A 22,328-nucleotide genomic window follows, 5' to 3' on the forward strand; every position below is an offset into this window, starting at 1 on the left:
ACAGATTCGAAATTCAAATGTAATATTTTTTTATAATTAAGTGTAACAGTATTTATGGCCAGACTAAGTATATAAGACAATAAATTTTTATAAAATAATAATTATTTATGACAACAAAGTGAACGACACCAAATTGTCAAATCTGGACTATATTTAAATGGAACTATATTTTAGGCACCAGCTTTCAAGTAGAGGTAAAAAACATACATAGTATAGTCGTATTGATAGCCTCCTTTTTGTCAGTCGGTTGAAATATGTCAATAACAACAGCGATATGAAAAATAATCTTATTGATTTAATTTAAAATGAATTCCTATGTAATGATGCGATCCGGGTATATTGTTTTGATTTCTGAGAAAGTTATATAAACAAACACAACTCACTCGGACATTGATCTTCATCGCTCAGTTCAAACTTCTTTACTTTATGACAACCTGGTAGATTGTTATGACTTTCTCCAGGGTATGGAAGGGGTGGGAAAGCTTATGTTTACAAATAAATAACTTAACAGTTAGAATAGTTTTATTTAAAATAAATTTAGTTAAATATAAAAATGGATCTTATAATTTTGTTGCTAAGCGTAAAACTCGAAAACCGCTCGAACAATTCTGCAATTTTTTATAATTTTAAATATATATAATTTAGCTTAAAGGTGTATTTTCGAGAAAAAGGAGTAGCTTATCATGTATTTACTCGACTGTATTTTTGTGTATTTGTTACCTCATAGCCTACTTACTACGGGATGAACCGATTTAATAATTCTTTTCTTATTCGCCGTCCCCCATCATCCCATGGTCCCATTTAAATTTTGTCTAAGTCTGCCAATTTTACATATATAATACACATAACTATTTGTGATGAAATAAATAAAATAAAATATTTGTATTTTGAAGACGGTTAAATTTCCTTAAAAAACAATTTTGAACACCATAACACCTACACCAGGGTGGAAGTGACTAATGACCACTTAATATTAGCAAAGGTTGACTCTGTCATAAAAAAAAACTAGACGTTTTAAGTGAGCACTTAACATCAGGTGGCCCACCTTCTCCTTTGCTTGTTATATCTAAATAAATAAAATAATATCTAAATAAATAAAAACATAATATCATCCATATATGAAATCGCAACTCCCAAAAGGATGAATTTTTTTAGGTAATTTAACATCGTAAGTTTTATATTATGTCACGATCATTGATATTCTTATGCTACAAGTGTCTAGGACAGGATATCACTTTACATTCAAGCTAAGTATATCGAAATTGTAATTTTAGTACTGTTTTTGATTGCATAACACATATCGATATATCTTATACATATTTAATGGGCATTTTTACATAAAACATGTTTAAATTAATGGTTATTTAATGCTTTAAAAAACACTAATTGACTTTAATTAGGGCTGTTCAGAGAGATAACATTTTGTTAGACGAGTTTCTTTCAAATCACTTTCAGCTTAACTTCAGCAATTACTCATACTACATCTCCAGTAAATTATAAGGACCTGGTACATTGTTTTGAATTTCCGAACAGTATGTAAACAATATCAACCAGGCGTCGCTAAAGCTCTTCCCACTTATAGCACCCTGGTACAATGTTTTGAGTTACGGGACAATTTTGTAAACAAGGGGCGTGGCTTGGCTTGTGTATGCTAGCTATCTCGTTTCTCTTTATATATAGCAAAGTTATTTGTTATGTTGTTGTTTTATTTGCTGAATATTTAATGTTTACAGCAATAGAAATAGTATTTATGAATATCAGCTCTTGAATTTTTTTTTTATTTACAATCGTATGTCCTTTTCTGAACAAAGCTGAGTAATTTAAGTACAGCAGGTTAGGTTATTTATAAAAGCATAATAGACAGACTTACGTTTGCATTTGTAATATTAGAAAACATTCACTTTTCATGCAACAACGTATCTAGTGAGAAAATGTACAATAAACAAAATCAATACGAGAAGCCGCGTGCAAAGGCTCTACATATGAAGTTACATTGCATCTGTGTATATACACCATTGCACACAAACGCAGGGAGGACTTGCAATCTCCCTTAAACGTCTGCTCTCCTGGTATCTAATGTTTTGATTTAAAACGTCGCTCCGAAACTACCCGGGATGCATTCGTGAAAATTGTGGCATATTTTAATCTGTCGGATGTCGTTCATTCAAAAATATAAAATCAGAAACATAAATTAGGCATTACACCATAAATAAATATAACAAAACTAGCATCAACATGTATGCATGTAAATTGACATCATCATATCGTTATTTATCAATGCTGAAAATACATTATATTCCTTAGTTCCGGGTTTGATTTGATATTTGATTTCACAGATCCTTCCAAAGAAAATATTGATGATGTCCACCGCATCGCATGTAACATGGAGAGCGAACTACCAACACTTGTTAAAGGTAAGGTTTTTAAGAAGTTTTTTTTTTATGGTAGGGCAAGCAAAGGAGCAGGTGGGCCACCTGATGTTAAATGGTCACCACCGCCCATAAACACTTGCAACACTAGAGTTACAAGTGCTTTGCCGGCCTTTCAGGGACATATACGCTCTTTTCTTGAAGGCCCCAATGTCGTAATTGTTCGGGAACATCGTAGCTGGTAAATCGTTCCAAAGCTTCACCGTACGCAAAGTTAAGTTTTTTACGAATTTGATAACATAATTTGGTAGCCAGAATTTCTCTTTTAACTCCACTATCATAAAAAGTATATATCCTCTGTATTATATTAAGAATATTACATCAAGACATAATGTTACATTGCAGGTGTTAGAGAAACGGCCAGAAATCTAGACGCTGATAAATCAAAGAAGCTTCTAGACGAATTGGACGAATTGTGCGATTATATTAATAACTTCTCTAGTTTGGTCAATGATCCGAATTGCGTAAGTCTCTCTCTCTCAGTCTATTAAAATCTCTTTTTTTATGTCAAATCTGAGAAAAAAATAAGGAACAAAGTTAATTAATATTCGCGACACAATTCAGTTAACACTGATACACAACTAGTTTTTGGTCGCGGCTTTATTCACGTTAAATTCGGAGTAAATTGATAGATGTTATTATACAAATAAACCTTCCTTTTCAATCACTCCATCTATTTAAAAAATCCCATCAAAATCTTCCGTAGTTCCGTAGTTTTAAGGATCTCGGCATACATACATAGGGACAGACACAGGAAGCGACTGCTTTATACTATATTATCTTAAGGGAGCATTTAACCGGCATAAAAAGTATCTTATCACCCAAGTCAGCTAATACCGTGTCTGTATACCAAATTTCACCAAAATCGGTTCAGTTGTTTGCGTGATTGACGGACAAACATCCAAACAAACAAAGTGAAGTGTGATTAGTGTCATTTAAAATTTAAAATTATTTCATACCTAATATTAATAATAACCCTCTTATGTATATTTTTTATAGTCTTGGTCTTGATTAAGGTACGGTAGATAATATACGTATTTTAATGTAACCATTTCTTTATTCTTCAGGGTTCTCCAGAAAAAGTCTCAGCGGCGAAGGACTATGCTATGAAAATAGCGGATATTTCTGCTCAAATGTACTTAGCTCTAGATCCTAAGACAAAAGGCAGGGCCCAATTGATCAAGGTGATCAAATTACAGCTAATTTACGTTTATATTGTAAATTTTTATATAAAAGATGAATATGATTAAACCTTAACCTGCTACGATCTGTCAGTACGTAGCAGGTTAAGGTAAAGATAATTGTATAAAATAGAATTTTCAGTACCCAATTAGACATAACTCTTAGCATAATGGAATATAGAAACTACATGTGGGCTTAAAATAATAATAATGTAGGTAATAGTTTGATTTGCCTTTGCTTACAGAATTATGGATCTACTATAGATCTAAAACTACTATTGACCATGTCTTAAATTACATACGTATGAAGATTTTTCGTTGTTTAGTTTCATCATTTGTATGCCATACATTTCTTGGTATGTCCCAATAGTTCTTAACAAGTAATAAGTTACATTGATACCTGTTTGTATGTTAGGGTATAACCGACTTCTTTGACTCTATTTTAACCCAGTTTAAACGGAAAATTTCATTCAACCTTTGTACATTTATCAAGGATCAGTGACATAAAATAATTTCAGGAGTTTTTCTTAATATACTGAGATTTAAGGATATAATTTAATCCCAATCCTACGTATACTCTGTACATGGTAGAATGAGACAATGAGAAATTTTAATTGTAAAATAAATATTAAATTAAAATTCTATATTGCTAATAAAGCATGAAAAACAAACACTACATTAAAAAAAAAGAAAGGAAGAACTAAGCTAACCGCGAGTTCGCAAAAACAAAGCCATTAAGACAACAGAGGAAAACAAAATCTTATACCTTTAAACGAGCAATTCTTGTATATATATATATATAATTGGAATCTCGGAATCGGCTCCAACGATTTTCATGAAATTTAGTATATAGGGGGTTTCGGGGGCGATAAATCGATCTAGCTAGGATTTTTTTTTAGAAAATGTCATGTTTATGTTTTATTCGTGTTTTTTTTTCCTGGCATCTATTGGTGAATAATAATACTATTTTGCTCCGTAGATAGCTGGACAACTGAAATAACACATAGGCACTTTTTATACCGATATTCCTACGGGATACGGACTTACGCGGTTTCAACCGCGGGTCACAGCTAGTAAGATATTAAAAATAACGTATTTTTTTATTACTTAAGAGTTTATTTTATGCTATTACAGAGTTCGCGCAATAGTTTTATAGCAGACGAGAAGACAGAAGCTCATCTCCGTCGGTTGTCCTACAGGACTGCCGCCGAGATGGCGCATGAGGCTGTCGATAAGGCTTACACTGAATTGGATACGGTAATCATTCAATTACTTTTGGCCTAAATCTATACTAATATTATAAAGCTGAAGAGTTTGTTTGTTTGAATGCACTGATCTCAGGAACAAATGGTCCGATTTAGAAAATTCTTTCAATGATAGCCCATTTATTGAGGAAGGCCAATCCGGAGCGGACCTCTAGTATTTCATGTTGCCCATATCCTACATCGGCCAAATGTAGTTTCGCAATAATTAGTTTAACTAAAGATTTAACAAATTACCTTCAAACTATTAAAACTAGATCAAACTTTATTAGGACCATACGGAAGTATCAGATTTTAAATAAATAAGAATCATCAATCGGTGCAAAAAACAATCGAATTGAGAACCATCTCATTTTTGAAGTTGGTTGAAAAATACGATAAATATCTGAAAGTCCCTAGAGATATGCGTAAATCTTTGAAACTATGCAACGGATTTTGATTGGGTTTTTTTTTAAATAGATAGTGATTTAAGAAGCACAAGCACAAGCAGTGGTGGCTCAGTGGTGAGAACCTCGGACTTCAAAATCGATAAGTCGAGGTTCGAGACCGGAGCGAGCGTGCAGGAAATAAATTGATTTTTCAATTTATCTGCACATGTGGATTACATCACCACTGCTTAAAACGGTGAAGGTAAACATCGTGAGGAAACCGGCATGTCCAAGAATTAAAAGTTGGACGACATGTGACATCTGCCAACCCGCACTTGGCCAGCGTGGTGGATTATGGCCTAATCCCTCATAGGAGGCCTGTGTTCCAGCAGTGGGAACATATATGGGCTGATGATGATGTTGATGATTTAAGAAGAAGGTTTATATGTACAATAACATCTATCAAACTATTACGAATTTAACGCGTGCCAAGCCGCGGGCAAAAGCTCTTATAAAATAAAGCCTATATCACTCAGGCATAATATGGTTTTCAAATATTAAAATTATTGTTTTTATTTTACTCTTAGTATCATGTATATGTTATTAATAAACAACTTTTTGAACAGCAACATCGAGGACACGTACCAGATGCGGTCATAGTTGAGAATCTAGAGAAGGCCCTATTTAATAGAATCGGTAAACTTAATGCCGCTGTAGCGTTACTACTGAATGCTCATTCAGGTAACATAACACATTATTTCAATTTCAATTATCAGATAGATGAAATACAAAATATTAATTATGTGGTATCTCTTTCAGATCCAAACAACGTGGACTATTCAACAGCTGTGACTTGTATGACAACGATTAAAGAGTTGATCCCCGAAATCATTCTAGGTATATATAAATAACACGCGTAAATTATTGATATTATATTTTTACGTATGCCAATGCATTTAACAGGTTATATTTCATGCTATATTCTGTGCATATATATAATTAATACATTAACTTATACAAATCATTCATAGCATGATATACTTTAAGCAATTCTTTACTAACAAATTAACGAATCGTCAGACAAACGAATCTATCATATAAGGCGATGATCAGCTCGGTTACCTGCTATGGCATAAAAAGTTACTCTAAATATTTATGCCTGTCGCTGGAATTATAGGATAATAATTTTAACCAGAAACCCGCGTCCTTTTCCCTACCCTTCACTATCCATTTCTTATTCCTTATTACTTACACACATTTGCAGACGTCCTACCTTAGACCAACCATGCCAAAATGTTAATGGGCAATGGTGATCGCTTACCATGAGGTAAACTAGCAGCTCGACTGTCCGATCAAACAAAAACAAATTGATAAACTCCAAACCAATTGTCTTATTTAGCTATTAACAAAAATATATCATTATTAATTTTCAATTACAGATGTAAAAACATTGAATAGTGGTGAAAATGATGATGCAAGGTTAGCTTTATCGGATGAAATCAAAAAGCTGTTGGATAGAACTGCAGCGTTGTGCCGACTCACTGGAACTGACGATACCCAGGTGACTACATCTTGACCGCCATTCTGGCTACAGCTTTTCCAACTTAATTTTGTTTTTTAACTATAGTAATAGGATGTTAGTATTTCTGTATATTGTTTTGTAGTGTTTAAATGTACTAGAAGCGATGAGAAGAGTACGGTTTTTATGATATGAATTATAAATACCTCCTATAAACACAAAAAAGCAATTCATAGAAAATATTAATTACTTCTTGACTGAGTAATATGTTGGATTTTGTCAACATTATTAAGGGCACACATGAAAAAATAGGATATCCCATTTGCAGCAACTGTGTCAAAAATTAATCAATTGATTGATAGGTTATTTTATTACACAAAAACAAAAAAAATGTTATGATTATTTTAGAAAATTCAAGACGCTGGTAAAGCATATGGTGATGTAGCAAGAAAGCTTGTTTTTACATTCAATCGCGGAGAGAAGAGAAGATATGCTATTGATAAGGAAAATGAGGTAAGAAATGTTTTTTTTTTGTTATTACTCAATTATAACAAAGTCTTATTTTCTTCAATAGTATTTCTATAATAATATTTCTTCTTGAAGTGCGCAACCAAATTAATATTTATTTTTATTTGTTTATTTTATTATATAAAAAACATTTCAAAGAATAGAAAAATATGTATAATGAGGCCGGGTTCGAACCCGGTCCATCGCTGTTCCGAAGCGACGCCTGACCACTTGACCACCCATTATCCAATCTCAGCAACAGAATTTCCTCTACAATGTCGATCTTATGTGCTTATTGCCCCACGCCATCTAATGAGATAATAATTAACATCATGGTAGCTATACTTAGAGAAGCGTAGACAAATTCTAAAGTTGTAAACAGGTAAATTGATTCAGACATCATCATCATCAACAGATAATAGATCTAGCCAAAGAGGTTGGTGACAAAACATCACACCTACTCATGGACGTGAAAGAACTCAATGGTCTGGCTTCTGAAGACCCTCGATCTCAAGAAGTGGATACAGCTGGTGCCAAGTGTTCTGATGCAGCCAGGGAACTTGTTGTTTGTGCTGAGGTTCGTTCCTTTAAATATTTAACTAATAAATCGTAAAAATTTGAGAAAAATAATTTGCAACATTCTGTCCATTAATTCAAGATGCTTTACATCTTCATGTATATTAAGCAGCTTTTTATCAACCATCGCATTGTATGCGTAACATGCAATCACCATAAATATAACAGTTAGATTATCAAAAACATTTTTAATAGACATAGTCAAGTACATAGGCATACCTCTATTTGGCCCCAAAGCAAAAAGTACAAGAAGGAACGTATGTGTAGAATTTTCTATGTAATTCCAGTTAACGGCACCATCTATCCACGAACCGCACTGCCAAAGTGCTCTCACAGCAGCCTGTGAAAACCTCTCATCTTCAGCACAGCACTTGACAAACACGTACAAGCCAATAATAGATGATCCTGGACGACATTACTATGGAAAGAAGCTGCATAATAGAGCTATGGAGCTGATGAAGGCGTTGGAGAGGCTGCAAGACGCGTATTCGAATCTAGGTGAGTTTTCTGAAATTTTGTTTAGTTTTATTGTATTTAAATAGCCATAATTAATGCATATTTATATGCATAGAACTAAACAAAAAAAAAATGGTTGCCTGTAAAGTCGGTTTTACGGGCGAAGATTTTACGTGACAACGTCTTTTTCTCGGTAGAATATTTATTGATATGAATATTATTAAATTGCACAATAGGAACAAGGAATTGAATGAAAATAAGAATTGCACAAATTTTAACTATAGAAAATATATTTTGTTTACTAAAAAGACAGAGACAGAGACACAAGCACGCGCCGATTCAATGCGCCTAATTCTCTAGTGCTGCGCGCGCGGCGGACCGATCATAGTTCGGTGACTCATCGTAACGTTACCGGGCGTTACACTTTTTCATGAGTGACTCCTAGCCGCAACCTAATTTAAGACGTTGTCACGTCATCACGTCAAAATATATAATCTTGGACCGCAATAAAATACGGTCTTAATTATCAGAAAATATCCTCAATTATGACCTGAACATATATTAATTGCAGATAATAATAAAATTAATCCAGACGGAGACATTGATGAAATCGACCAAGAGAGTCAAAATCAGAAGCTGAAGTTTATAGCAACTTTATCGGGTGCTAAGAAAGCGTTGCAAGAAGCGGAACAGCGCTTGGAAGACGTTAAAAGCAATGATACTAATTATGTAAGTATTAATAAATAAGCTTTAAGTCATAAGCATCTATGTGTGGTAAGCAAAACCAGCTCCTGTGACCCCTTAAACGGTAGAAATCCGACGAAACCCACGGTTTCTTCCCTGGGTTTCGTGGGTAACTGTGCGAGGTTAACCCACTCAAAAAAAAAAACAAAAAAGGAAAGGTATGGTAATCAAATATTTAATATAAATAATGTGGTTGTCTTAGTGGCGTATATAACGGAATGCTCTCATAAGCACTATATGCATACAATAAAATGTTTTTTTTTTATTAAATCTTAACTCGTTCCTATGTTAATTTTGTACTGAACCGATTGTGAAAATTAAAAATGTATATTTATTTTATTTTTGATAAAGGAAACAAAACAACATCATTATACAAACACATTCTAATCCACAAATTTTGTTGTCAACAAAACAATTAAATAACTAATTGTTATAACAAACACAATATATTTTGTAGGCGATAATTTAAAATGCATTAATATCATGATATTGATTTGTTTAAGGCCCCTCTATCAGAAGCAGGTGTCAACCAACTTCGTAAACAACTGTCTCAGAAAATAGCTCAACTGAATGCTGCTATCGCATCTCTGACCAAATCCGTGTCTGGTATAAATAAAACTGTGTTTATTTATTTTAATATATTTTATTAACGTGGGATAAATGATTAATTATATTTATATAATTTAAATTAGCACTTATTTCTATTTTCGCCAGAAATTTTATTTTAATTACTCACAATGTCAATAATGAGTTTCAAAATTAAACATTGAATTCTGACAATTTATCTGCATATGGTTTGTTATTTTTTTCTGATTTGATGCTATAAATACTAAGTTTTATGATGCCATATAATTTCCAGATATTGCTCTTCTTTAATAAGTTATAATTTTATACAATTTCGTTTAAATTTTCAGAAAATCCAGATTATAAGACAACTGAAGCGGCAATTAGCACACTATCTCAACTCACTCCGGAAATAATGCGAGGTGATAAATTGTTTTCCTTTCGTTTACTCTTATTAAAATTATCTCTTTTCCAAAATATTATGCATTTACTTTAGAAGTATCTATTATACTGATTTTTTTAACTTCAATTTATTCAAAAATTCTCTTAGTTCGAAAATCAACTTTCAGGATATTTTTTTCCGTTTGCTGAATATATAAACTTTTTGCATTTTCTCTAAAAATCTACATAAATATCTTACATGTTTATTTGTCTAGATGCAAAAATATTAGAAGCTCACATGAATGATGGAACTCAGCAAGAAATGTCGCAAAACCTAAGAGCAATGTTGGAAGCGACCAAAAATATTTGCACCAGTGCAGAAAATAATAACAACCAGGTAATATTTTTTTAAGTAGAACATTGTAGACCAATTAACATTTTCGCTTTCTCATATAAAATGATTAGGTGTTTAGGTGTACTAAGTTAAGGCAATCTGTAAGCGTACATAGTTATTGCACTCAGGGTATACGTCCAGCGATATCAATACCAAGTTACACACTGGCTGGCTACCCTGGTTACCTAACCCCAATTTATTCCGTGCGCCTACAATGTAATTGTACGTTTTTCTCTTTTCACACACAGGATCTCAACGAAGCCACCATGGAGTTCGCCAAGGCGTCTGGAAAACTATATTATGTTTTCAATCCTCGTGCTGATTCGAGAGTAGAAAATGAGGTAATTGTAATATTATATTTTTTATTATCTCAATGCGCAAATGATTTGTGGTATTCATATAAATAGTACCTTTTCATAAATTTCGCTGAACAGATAATAGATCTAGCCAAAGACGTTGGTGAGAAAGCTTCATACCTGCTGATGGACGTTAATGAACTGAATGGTGCCATCGCTGACAACCCTCGGAGTGATGACCTGGATGCCGCTGGTGTTCAATGCTCTGATGCAGCGAGTGGATTGGTTTCTTGCGCTGAGGTACCTATCCTTAGAGTTTGTGTTATTTATTTTATAATCTTTAAGATTTCTTATATTGTTATGATAATCCAATAAATGTTCAAATTGTTCCAAAAAATATACCAAACTTCTAATTACGAAATTTTTTAATCTTTTTCCTCAATTTTTTTACTCATGATCGTCTCATATAATGTGGCCTCCTAATTTTAGCAAACAACAATAACTGTTTCTTCTTCACATAATATATAATAGCATCACACTGTTTAAGCCTAGAAAAATCTTTTATATCCATAAGCCTCATTTTTTCTAATCATCCTACAGTTAGTAGCGCCCACTATACGCGACGCACGCTGTCAAAGCGCGCTGACAACAGCATGTGAGAATCTAGCATCTACAGCTGACCAACTGGCTCACAGCTACAAATCCATCGTAGATGAGCCTGGACGACAGGATTATAGAAGCAAACTACACGATAGATTAATGGATCTTACCAAAGCTTTAGAAAGATTGCAGGATGCATATAGCAATTTACATGGTTGGTATTTTTATAGAACCTATTTTTTTTTTTTTTTTTTATGTCACAGCGGGCAACTGAGCTGGTGGTTCGCCTGATGTAAGCGATCACCACCGCCCATGAACATTCGCAGAGGCTCAGGCCACTGAGAATGCGCTGCCCGCTTTTAAGGGATAAGGGATAAGGAAAGGATTGATGACTGGAAAAAAGGAATGGACTGGGAAGGGCTAGGAGAAGGAAATAGGCCTATTATACTAAACCCACTCGATTTTTCCACAAACTTATAATATACAATAATACAACATAAAGATCATTAAAATAACCATATAAAAAACGACATGAAATGAATAAATTTACAATATCGGAAATATGTATATTTCAGAAAACAATGAAATTAACCAAGATGATGAAGGAAATGATAATAAACCTGAAAAGTTGAAGTTTATTGCATCTCTATCAGGCGCTAAAAGAGCATTGCAGGATGCTGAAAAACAGTTGCAAGATGGCAATCGTGATGAATTTGCTGGAGATGTGAGTAGAAGTACTGATAGAAGATAGAAATGAAAATATATATTACACTGATGAAAACGCTCAGAGTCAAACTGAAGCGTTGAATTAGAAATAAAACATATTATTAACAATAATGAATATAAAGTTATCTACTAAAACATACCAACATTTCAGTTAATTACTTTTCTTCATTTTAGTTTAAGAATCATAATAGAAACATAAATGTGTCCTCTTTTAGAATATCAAGACAAAAGCAGATGCTCAAAGAATTCGCAAGTCATTGGCAGACAAAATAGCGCGTCTTAATGCAGCTATCGCATCCCTATCCGAAGCTGTATCTGGTATGCATATAGTTTCACTAAAATATTTATGGTACTAATAAAGAGTTATATCTTTAACTAACGGCCCGCCCCGGCTTCACCCTTGGTACATATATAGCCTATAGCCTTCCTTAGTAAATGGGCTATCTGACACTCAAAGAATTTTTCAAATCGGACCAGTAGTTCTTGAGATTAGTGCGTTCAAACAAACAAATTCTTCAGCTTTATAATATTAGTATAGACGCTCGGCCGTTTGTAACACGAAATATAATGTTCACGTCACAAACTCTAGCATTTTGATATGAGGAATACATCAACATTTTTGAGTATTGAAACAAATCAGATAAAGTTTCAATTCATAACCCTCCGGATACTTAGATATATCACATGATGCAATTACTATTTCCTGTTTATTATATGTAATTCACAATGGACAATGTCTACAAAAATTTGAATTTAAATTTTCAGATAATCCAGATTATAAAGCAACTGAAGCTGCTATTAGTACCCTCACTCAACTCACTCCAGAAATATTGAGAGGTAATAAATCTATTCTTTGAGTTTTGTATGGGATGCGGGAGTCGAGCACACATCGGCTAGTTCTAACATAAAAAAGTTTTCGTTTTTAATTCTACTTTAAATATAAACTCATATATTCTTAGTTAAGTTATTGTAATCATTCCTAGAAACATGATTAAAGCATGACTGGATCCTCGTATGATGCTTTGGGTCGTTAGATTTAATACTGGTTTTACCATGTTATTTATATTATTATTCCAGATGCAAGAATGTTGGAAAATCACTTGGATGATGAAACTCAGCAAGGAATGATCCAAGACCTTAAAGTCATGCTAGAAGAGGCCAAAAATATTTGCGCAAGCGCAGAAAATAACGATAGCCAGGTATGTATTTACTAATAGTTACAAAATTAAATAAATTGAATATATTTTATATGTAATACTTATTTCTAGTGTTAGTCTAAACTAAAATATTTTTTTTTCAACTAGGATCTCAACGAGGCTACAATGGCATACGCCAAGTCATCTGGTAAACTATATTATATATTCAATCCTCGTCGTGATACAAGAAAAGAAAATGAGGTAATTCAATTTCCTTCAAAGTTAAATTCATTTAAAAATTCTACGACTCAATAACAAGGACATGGTGATAAATATAACATTGCGATTATTTAATGCGTTTTCCAAAAAGAATTGTCGCAAGGTTCAGTACAAAAAACAATTAAATCACTGTTTATTTATTTGTTATACTTCATCAGATCTTAGACCTGGCCAAGGATGTGGGTGAGAAAGCGTCATACCTGCTGATGGATGTGAATGAGTTGAACGGTGCCATCGCTGGAGACCCTCGGAGTGAAGACCTGGACGTTGCTGGAGTCAAATGCTCTGATGCTGCTAGCAGACTTGTTTCTTGCGCTGAGGTTAGTGTTAACGACTATACTGTGTCATAACCATGCTTATAACATGTCTGGAAATTTATTAATATTCTAATTTAATTTCCTAGGTTAAGAAATGTATTTTTTATTAGTATACATAACTTATCATCTTTCGTACAATTTAAATTTATGTTATAAATTATAGCTTCGTTGTCTAATTTATTGCCCTCCTTAGGCGAGTAGTGGTATGTTAACATTAAAACAATTGTCCTACAGTTAATTGCACCCACTATACGCGATGCACGTTGTCAGAACGCGCTCTCAGCAGCTTGTGAAAACCTTGCTTCATCAGCCCACCAACTAGCTAGCACCTACAAACCCATAGCAGACGAACCGGGACGACATGATTATAGAAATAAATTAAACGACAAATTCGAGGATCTTCTCAAATCCTTGGAAAAATTGGAAGAAGCATATCGCAGTTTATATGGTTAGTGATTGGTATTAAACTTTTTCAATTGGCAGAATTTATATTATGACTGGGCATTTTGAAGGTCGAAAGAACTGTCTCAAATTATTGTAGCAACAATACAGTTAAGATATTGATTTATTTTCAGATGACAATGATGGAATTGATGCAAATGAATCTGACATGATAAAAACACAAAAACAGAAGTTAAATGCATCTCTATCGAGCGCTAAGGAAGCATTGCAAGATGCTGAAAAACAACTTCAAGACGTCAACCGTGATAAGTTTGTTAAAGATGTACGTGTAAGTTGTTAGGTTTAATTCATTAGACGCTTAAGATTAAAAGACAAGAACACAATTAGGATCAAAGAATAAAAATAAAGAACAAAATTATCTTATTATTAATGTACAACTTATCAGAGTTAAAGAAGGATTACAGAATTATACCAATGTGTTATCTTTCAGAATACCAATACAGAAGCCGACGTGCAACGGCTTCGAAATTCATTATCACAGAAAATTGCACAACTCAATGCTGCAATTGCTTCCTTGTCTCGCTCCGTATCTGGTAAAGATATTTATTTGTATCGTTATTACATGGAATAACTAGATGATATTTGCAATCAACACCATTGTTATAATAATTATTTTTCATAATAAACTTTTAGAAGTAGACTTCAAATTATCAGAACTAGACATGGGACTGCAGGAAAGGCATCAGCTTTCAAATAACAAAAGCAAAACATATTGATCGCATCAAACCAGATCTATGATCAATAATCGTATTTAATTTTCAGATAACCCAGATTATCAAACAACGGATTCGGCTATAGGCACATTATCTCAAATTACCCCGGAGATAATTCGAGGTACTATAAAATATTTGGGTTATTTTATTTTGCATAATTTATACTTCATTCTAACTCATCTTACTACCCATTAGTACTACAAATGCAATCGATGACCATTTTTAGAGATAGATCGAAGTTTAAAATATTTTTTTGTTTATTTGTTCTATTCCTCTAATAATGACCATGAGTATATATTATCATCAAAGCATACTTAATGTCTGATAACATTTTAGATGCAAGAATTTTGGAATCCTACCTGAGCGATGGAACGGAAAAAGAAATGTTAGAAAACCTTAAAGCCATGGTCGAAGCTACTAAAAATATTTGTGCTAGTGCAGAAAACAACAGTAGCAAGGTAAAACAATGTAATGATTAAAATGCTATTACTGAGAACCTACAGATTATACAAATGGTATAACATCACATTTTAGTATAACCACTTCGAAATTTAAAAAAAAAATCATGTCTGAGAATATCACATACATTTACAGATAATGTACCATATGGAGATCATTTCATATATCGTTTTAATGATAAAATAAATAACCTACATAATACGAGTATAATATTGTACTGGTATTGTCTTTATAATTAAAATAAAAAGAAAAATTAAAATGATTTAGGTATTTTTTTTTATTCAGGATCTACATGAAGCTACGATGGAATTTGCAAAATCTTCTGGAAAATTATATTATGTATGTAATCCTCGTGCTAATAATTCGAGAAAAGAAAAAGAGGTAATTATTCTAAACATTATTTTAAAACTGTCATCATGGTATTGGTTATATCATATTTTATTAATCCACATCTACCCTATCATATCAAGATAAACATAATCTTTATTAAATCAGCTGTTCATTGGTTAAAAAATCGGCTCAGGAATTAGGAATTTTTATAGCTAAAATGTTTATCAACAGATCACAAAACTGGCCAAAGATGTAGGAGACAAAACAACAGTGCTTTTACAAGAAGCTAAACAACTTATCAAAGTACTGCCCGATGAAAGGCAAGCTAAAAGGGTAGAAGACGCAAGTGACAAATGCGCTGATGCTGCAAAGCAACTGATTGCATCTACAGAGGTAAGAAAAATGCCATGACCGAGCAAAAAACTCGCGTCAAGAAAGTAAAAAAATTTAATTTCTAGATACCAAAATCATGTGTTATAAAATTATTATCAATATATGACCATTTTTACCGACGTAAATCATGAAATATAAGTACTAATCTATAAATACAATCGTTTAAATTATTAATAGGTTTAGGTTTTGGTATAAAGCTGGAATCTCTACATGTCACTGATCATTATAACTTGTAGATAACTGCCCCAACGATCCACGAAGCCCGTTGTCAAGATACACTAACAACAGCCTGTGAAAAGGTCGCATCGGTAGTGCAAGACTTGGCGATCGCTTACAAGCCTTTGGTAGACCATCCTAGTCGCCAACAATTTGGAAAAAGATTAGTTGTTAAGAGCATGGATCTCATTCATGCTTTGGACAAATTAAAAGATGCTTATTCTAATGGTAAGTAAAAAAATAGTTTTACTTAGCTTATTTTTTTAATGCAAGTCAGTAGTATCCTCACTACTCAGACTTACAATCGAAAGGGAAGAAATAAATTTATTTTTAAATTTATCTGCACATGTGGATAACAACACGACTGCTCACAACGGTTAAGAAGAATAGCGTGAGGAAACGGGCAAGTCCAGGAATAAAAAATATCTAATACATGAGACATCTGCCAGTAGTTTGGCATTTTTGCGTGCATCCATTGAATTTAAATCATTTTTTTATACAGGTAAATTTGAAGATGATATTCAAACATCGGATGAAAAACATAAGCAAAAACAACAATTCAAAGACAATTTGTCATCCGCTATACAAGCCTTACTAGATGCTGAACAGCAGTTGCAAAGTAGTGCTAACTTTGGAGATAAAACAAGTAGCAAAGTATGTATCTCTCACCTTTTGATTTGAAATAGAGGATAAACACTCTCTTATTCCACGATAAAAAGTAAATCTCATATGGTTATTAAGATGTTTATGTTTTTAGATCAAAAATGATGATGACGCAAAGGATTTGCGGCTATCTTTATCTGAAAAATTGGCGCAATTGAATGCGGCAATCGCTTCACTACTTCGTGCTACCAATGGTATTGTATCAATTTTTCGATCGATAATTAAATCTTCTTGCATTTTATTTATTTATTTTCTTCGTTACTTTCGTGTTATTGTATTTTTGAAACGTATTCAAAACAAAAAGCACGGGACCGATTACAAAAATTATTTCATCATTAGAAAGCCGCAACTTCACTGACTTAGGCTATATATCAAACACGGGCGAAACCGGGGCGAATTGCTAGTTTCTCCTAATAATAGTCAACTTTGTGACTAATATTTTGCTGCTGTTTTAGATGACATCGATTACGACTCAGCGAATGCTGCTATAAACACCATAACACGTCTTACTCCAGATCTAATTAAAGGTAAATTAATTGTGATAATTTTATTATAATTATATAGTAATAAGAAATGTATATAGCTAATAAATTGGTTCTTATTTTAGATGCAAAATACCTTGAATCACATCTGGACGACAAAGACCAAGATAAGATATCTGAAAATATTAGGGGCATGTTAGAAGCGAGTAAAGGATTAGTTTTATGTGCAGAAGATAATAATTTTAAGGTAATTTTCACAATACTTTTTTTCGTATAATTTAAAACATGTGCTAATTTAAAACTAATTGAAAACTTTCTGTTTAGCAACTCAAGGAGGTAGCGTACGATTTTGCCAATTCATCTGGAAAGCTGTATTATGTCATTAATCCTCGTGCAAATCCAAGACGGGAGAATCAGGTACGTTTATTGCTATGAATCTTTTAAAATGTCCGTGATTTCTTGAAATAAAAAAAACAGGTTCTTTAGTTGCTATAGCGACATAGCAATGTAACGATGAAACACCGACCACAACACAACTGAAAACAATTATCTACTATATAAAAATAAGTCGGGTTTTCCTTCCTGACGCTATAACTCCAGAACGCACGAACCGATTTTCACGGTTTTGCATTCGTTGGAAAGGTCTCGGGCTCCGTGAGGTTTGTAGCAAAGAAAATTCTGGATAAATTTTAACAGAAACGCGGGAAAATCATTTTTAACATACAGCCACCTGGTGGCGAAACGGAGTTCGCCGGGTTTGCTAGTCACTAATATAAACATTTATAACACATCCAGAACTTGAATATAAATAGGTTGTTGTCACTTGTTATCCTACTAATATTATAAATGCGAAAGTTTGTAAGGATGTGTGTGTGTTTGTTACTCTTTCACGTAAAAACTACTGAACCGATTGCAATGAAATTCGGTACGTAGACAGCTGGACTACTGGAATAACATATAGTCAATAACTGGAATAACACATCCCGATATTCCTACGTGATACGGAAATACGCGGGGCGCAGCTAGTATTCTATATTTTACTTTAATCTATGTTAATTTTCATATTCGTAACAGATACTGGATCTTTCGAGAGGCGCTTGTGAAGATACATCTAAATTACTGATAAAAGTTTACGATCTCGCGAAGAATGTCGGTGGTGAAGATGGCGCTAAGCTTGACGACGCTGGAACTAAAATTGTTGATTCTGCTCAGACATTCCTTACTGCAGCACTAGTGAGTCAACTTTGTTTCACTGACTAGAAATACTTAACAGAAAATTGCGTCTCTCTAACAAATTTAGAATAACACACTATTCGTTAACCAATATGGTTGAATGTTTACAAATGATTAATAATAGAAAAATGTTCTAGTCCTTTAATATTATTAATATATATATCTTCCTTACACCAAGATTTTGTCTAAAATAGATGACCGCACCCACCATGTATGATCCCGAATGTCAAACAACGATGATATCATTTACGGATAAATTTTCCAACCTGGTCAAAGATTTAGAGGATCTCTGGACTCCGTTGGTCGAAGACAAACCAGATATCAAAGATAATTTATCCAGGGAGAAAGATGTAGTGCAAGCTTCCTTGGAAAGATTGAAAGCTGCTTGTTTAGATAATAGTAGTAAGTTTTTTTTTATTTGAAGGTATATAATTTTCGTGTCAAAGAATTTCAGTATATAAGAGAGATATAATTTCAAGTTTAATCATTTTCCAACGTTTGCTGAAAATTATAAATTATTCCATTATCTTGTTGTAATTGTTTATTTTTTATAATAATAACTATATTACTATTGCAGTGAACGAAATTAACGCAGAGAAAGAGCAACTTCTTTCAACAGTTGCAGAAGCGAAGGATAGAATTAAACAAGCACAATTTCTGTGCACCAAAGAAAGATTGAGGGAGTTACCGCCACCACACGTACACGAATTCTACGCCACGACTGTTGTTTGTATTTTTATTATATTTGTACTGTTTTATTTCGCTTCTATGCATTTCTCTACTCTTCTTTTTGTTATTTTCAATCATTTTATCGGTATAGAGGCCAAATAAGTGCAATTAGAACACTTACTTTTATGGCGCTATAACCCCAAGTGGGTTTGGGCCTGGATAACTTAATCTTGGCCTTGGATAACTTAATCTTGCCCGGGCACAGGCAGGCACAGGCCCATTCCAACTCGACCGCGTCAGCGATGCTTAGGTAGTCCAAACGGGCGTAATCCCGATGATAAGTCCAAGCATGCTCTCTTCAGTCCTTGTTCTTCACGTATTCCTTCCACATAACCAAATAAATGGTTCTCAGTTTTGTAACTTAAATAAGTTAACTCTAATACATATTTGTTACCTCTAAACTGAACATATACAAATAATAAAAATAATGTTATATTGTAATTTTATTTCAGTCAAGTGGATGCAGTAAACAGACAAGCATCATGCCTACAAAAATGCGATTATTCGATAAACTATCGCACATGAATGAGAGTACAGCTTTATTAGTACAAGCTGTATCAGGTAAGAACATCCAAAAGCTTACAGTCTAATAATAAAATCAATTCAAGATGGATTCTTTAAAACACATTTTTCTTTTTCAGATGATGATAGTAAAGATTATAAAACAACGGAAGACATTGTTAAAAATATTTCTCATCTCGTACCTGATATTATACAAGGTGAGGAGAATGTGAATATATATTTTTCTAACTAGGTTTTTAATGCGTTAATATTAGTAACGATAATGACATATCCAATAGAAAGTACTGCTAAATATGCAGCTACTATAAAGGACGCTGTATCAACTAGAATGAGATGTTTCACTTGTGAACGCTTAAATAATGTATAAAGTACAAATTATGTTTTTTCCAGATGCTCTCTCTATGCACGAATATCTCGCTGATTCCACATTACAAGGTGTGATTGCAGAAGCAAAGTCACTGTGTGAAGCGAGCCATGACATATGTTCCAATATTGAAGCCAAAGATGTTGAGGTACGTGTAGTAAATTTTAAACGGACGTAGAAGCGAATGGATGATATGATTTAACGAGTAAAGAAGAAATCATATTATTAAATATTAATGCAAATAGCAAGAACCATAAAAAATGAATTGATCACTCAGACAATCTACAAGATAGTGTAATATTATTATAAATATATAGATAGTGCATGTAATATTATAAAACCGAAAAATTTACGATTTTCAGGGACTGAACAAAGCTGCATCGAAATACGCAAACTCCTCAGGAAAACTGTTCTGCCTGTTCAGTCATAAGCCTGATGTAGACAAGGAGAATCAGGTGTGTTTATTACTGGATTTATTTATTTTCCGTAGTAGTGGCAGAAGAAACCTAATGAAATATTTTCATTCATTTCATCATTCGTTTGAACGTTTACTTGACTGGCCGTCCTGAATAAATGGTTTGTGGCAAAAACATGTTACAGGCGCGAAGTGTGTAGTGTAGGGATTTTTGAGAGAGGACGATCATTATCTGGATATTCTCAACATAATGATCGATATTAAACATGACATTTCTATAGATATTGAACCTGGCGCGGTCAGCGTGCGAGAGAGCGTCACTGATGCTGTCCCGCGTCTCTCGGCTCGCGCAAGCCGTGCCATCGGCTGAGGCTGAACAGCTGGATAAAGCGGGAGTGAAGCTGGCTGATGCTGCGCAAGTGCTACTCACCAATGCGCAGGTTAGCTTTCATACAAAGAGCTATGGAAAGAGTATTCTAAAAAAAATCCTGTACTTCATCATGCCTATATTTGACTTTCCAGATAACAGCTTCCAGTATTGAAGATACTCGTTGCCAATCAGCACTTAATTCTTCAATCGATAGAGTATCCCGTATTGCTCATGATCTAGGATCGATCTGGAATCCGTTAATCCAGGAACCACATCAGCAACTCGGTGAACAACTTAATAAAGATCTCCAACAACTGCAAGCCGAACTGGAGAACCTAAAGGGTACATGCCAATGTATTGGTAAATATCAATTTCGATATAATTTCGACAACTCACCGATGGCTCAGTGGTTAAGAATTTTTTTTTAACGTTGGGAAATGCTTTTACGCATCCCCCTCTATAATTTTAATGCATGAGGGTGTATGTGGGACTTGCGCAAACGTCATACTCACTAGAACCCAACGGCAGCCGTCGTTCGCTTTGACGGTTTGGGTTAACAGCTAGGCCTTATACCCCCAGGGGTTACACCCTGACTTATATGAAAAAGACGGGGGTTGAGATTCAGACGAGTGTTCCAATAATTTTAAATAAAATTGTGATTTTATCTACATCTTCATTTGCGATATGAATAAAATGAATACAATATGCTGCCAATGATAATGATGACGATTTAGTATGCATTTATAATTGAGGATTTGATTTAATTGCAGCAACAAAAACGCCACGACAGTCATGGGCACAAGAAGAGATTGTTGAAATGAACGATCCTAAAATACTGGAGGTAACTCTATTTTTAAAATCTTAAATGAATTATAGCTAAAATTAATAAACCTGGGCACAAGATGAACAATTATTCTGTAGAGTAGAGTCATCGGTCTCATCCAAGGGCATGGGTGTATTTTTTAATTAAAGTCCTTTGTCATTTATGCATTTACTGCGGAATTACATGAGTTTCGAACTTACATACCACTGACATATAAAATTATAACAATTTAGTGTGGACACAAAAGTATCATCAAATTTTATACTTTACTATTGTTCCTTGCAAATAAATTATCGCTTGTATCTCGCTGTGAAGACTCTTAAATTTTATAGATAACCGTAACATACAATAATCCTACATTCAAGTAACATTTTTTAAACTTCTAAGGGTGACCCTAAAATTACATCAATTAGATCGCT

At 33.6% G+C, this 22,328-nt stretch overlaps 1 protein-coding gene across 5 annotated transcripts in view; it reads left to right on the top strand.

Annotated features, from left to right (window-relative positions):
- Positions 1-22,328, top strand: part of LOC119837558 (talin-1-like) — a 50,782-nt gene that overhangs the window by 11,688 nt on the left and 16,766 nt on the right. For 2 of the 5 annotated variants that reach the window (XM_038363174.1, XM_038363175.1), the window contains exons 14-59: positions 2,337-2,414; positions 2,775-2,893; positions 3,497-3,613; positions 4,745-4,867; positions 5,867-5,981; positions 6,060-6,137; positions 6,680-6,801; positions 7,168-7,272; positions 7,682-7,843; positions 8,130-8,340; positions 8,870-9,027; positions 9,546-9,648; positions 9,957-10,028; positions 10,263-10,384; positions 10,630-10,722; positions 10,816-10,977; positions 11,278-11,491; positions 11,853-12,001; positions 12,219-12,321; positions 12,769-12,840; positions 13,081-13,202; positions 13,308-13,400; positions 13,577-13,738; positions 13,970-14,183; positions 14,311-14,465; positions 14,628-14,730; positions 14,960-15,031; positions 15,247-15,368; positions 15,655-15,750; positions 15,931-16,092; positions 16,329-16,536; positions 16,811-16,962; positions 17,066-17,165; positions 17,427-17,498; positions 17,579-17,700; positions 17,778-17,870; positions 18,528-18,686; positions 18,881-19,088; positions 19,264-19,412; positions 19,868-19,976; positions 20,057-20,134; positions 20,328-20,449; positions 20,664-20,756; positions 20,998-21,156; positions 21,239-21,446; positions 21,857-21,927. In XM_038363174.1, the coding sequence (XP_038219102.1) occupies positions 2,337-2,414; positions 2,775-2,893; positions 3,497-3,613; positions 4,745-4,867; positions 5,867-5,981; positions 6,060-6,137; positions 6,680-6,801; positions 7,168-7,272; positions 7,682-7,843; positions 8,130-8,340; positions 8,870-9,027; positions 9,546-9,648; positions 9,957-10,028; positions 10,263-10,384; positions 10,630-10,722; positions 10,816-10,977; positions 11,278-11,491; positions 11,853-12,001; positions 12,219-12,321; positions 12,769-12,840; positions 13,081-13,202; positions 13,308-13,400; positions 13,577-13,738; positions 13,970-14,183; positions 14,311-14,465; positions 14,628-14,730; positions 14,960-15,031; positions 15,247-15,368; positions 15,655-15,750; positions 15,931-16,092; positions 16,329-16,536; positions 16,811-16,962; positions 17,066-17,165; positions 17,427-17,498; positions 17,579-17,700; positions 17,778-17,870; positions 18,528-18,686; positions 18,881-19,088; positions 19,264-19,412; positions 19,868-19,976; positions 20,057-20,134; positions 20,328-20,449; positions 20,664-20,756; positions 20,998-21,156; positions 21,239-21,446; positions 21,857-21,927 (5,882 nt within the window). The remainder of the gene's footprint in view (positions 1-2,336; positions 2,415-2,774; positions 2,894-3,496; positions 3,614-4,744; positions 4,868-5,866; positions 5,982-6,059; positions 6,138-6,679; positions 6,802-7,167; positions 7,273-7,681; positions 7,844-8,129; positions 8,341-8,869; positions 9,028-9,545; positions 9,649-9,956; positions 10,029-10,262; positions 10,385-10,629; positions 10,723-10,815; positions 10,978-11,277; positions 11,492-11,852; positions 12,002-12,218; positions 12,322-12,768; positions 12,841-13,080; positions 13,203-13,307; positions 13,401-13,576; positions 13,739-13,969; positions 14,184-14,310; positions 14,466-14,627; positions 14,731-14,959; positions 15,032-15,246; positions 15,369-15,654; positions 15,751-15,930; positions 16,093-16,328; positions 16,537-16,810; positions 16,963-17,065; positions 17,166-17,426; positions 17,499-17,578; positions 17,701-17,777; positions 17,871-18,527; positions 18,687-18,880; positions 19,089-19,263; positions 19,413-19,867; positions 19,977-20,056; positions 20,135-20,327; positions 20,450-20,663; positions 20,757-20,997; positions 21,157-21,238; positions 21,447-21,856; positions 21,928-22,328) is intronic. The other 3 variants (XM_038363178.1, XM_038363177.1, XM_038363176.1) reach the window with 3 other exon arrangements.

Source organism: Zerene cesonia, chromosome 28, assembly GCF_012273895.1.
Source record: "Zerene cesonia ecotype Mississippi chromosome 28, Zerene_cesonia_1.1, whole genome shotgun sequence".
Lineage (NCBI taxonomy): Eukaryota > Metazoa > Arthropoda > Insecta > Lepidoptera > Pieridae > Zerene > Zerene cesonia.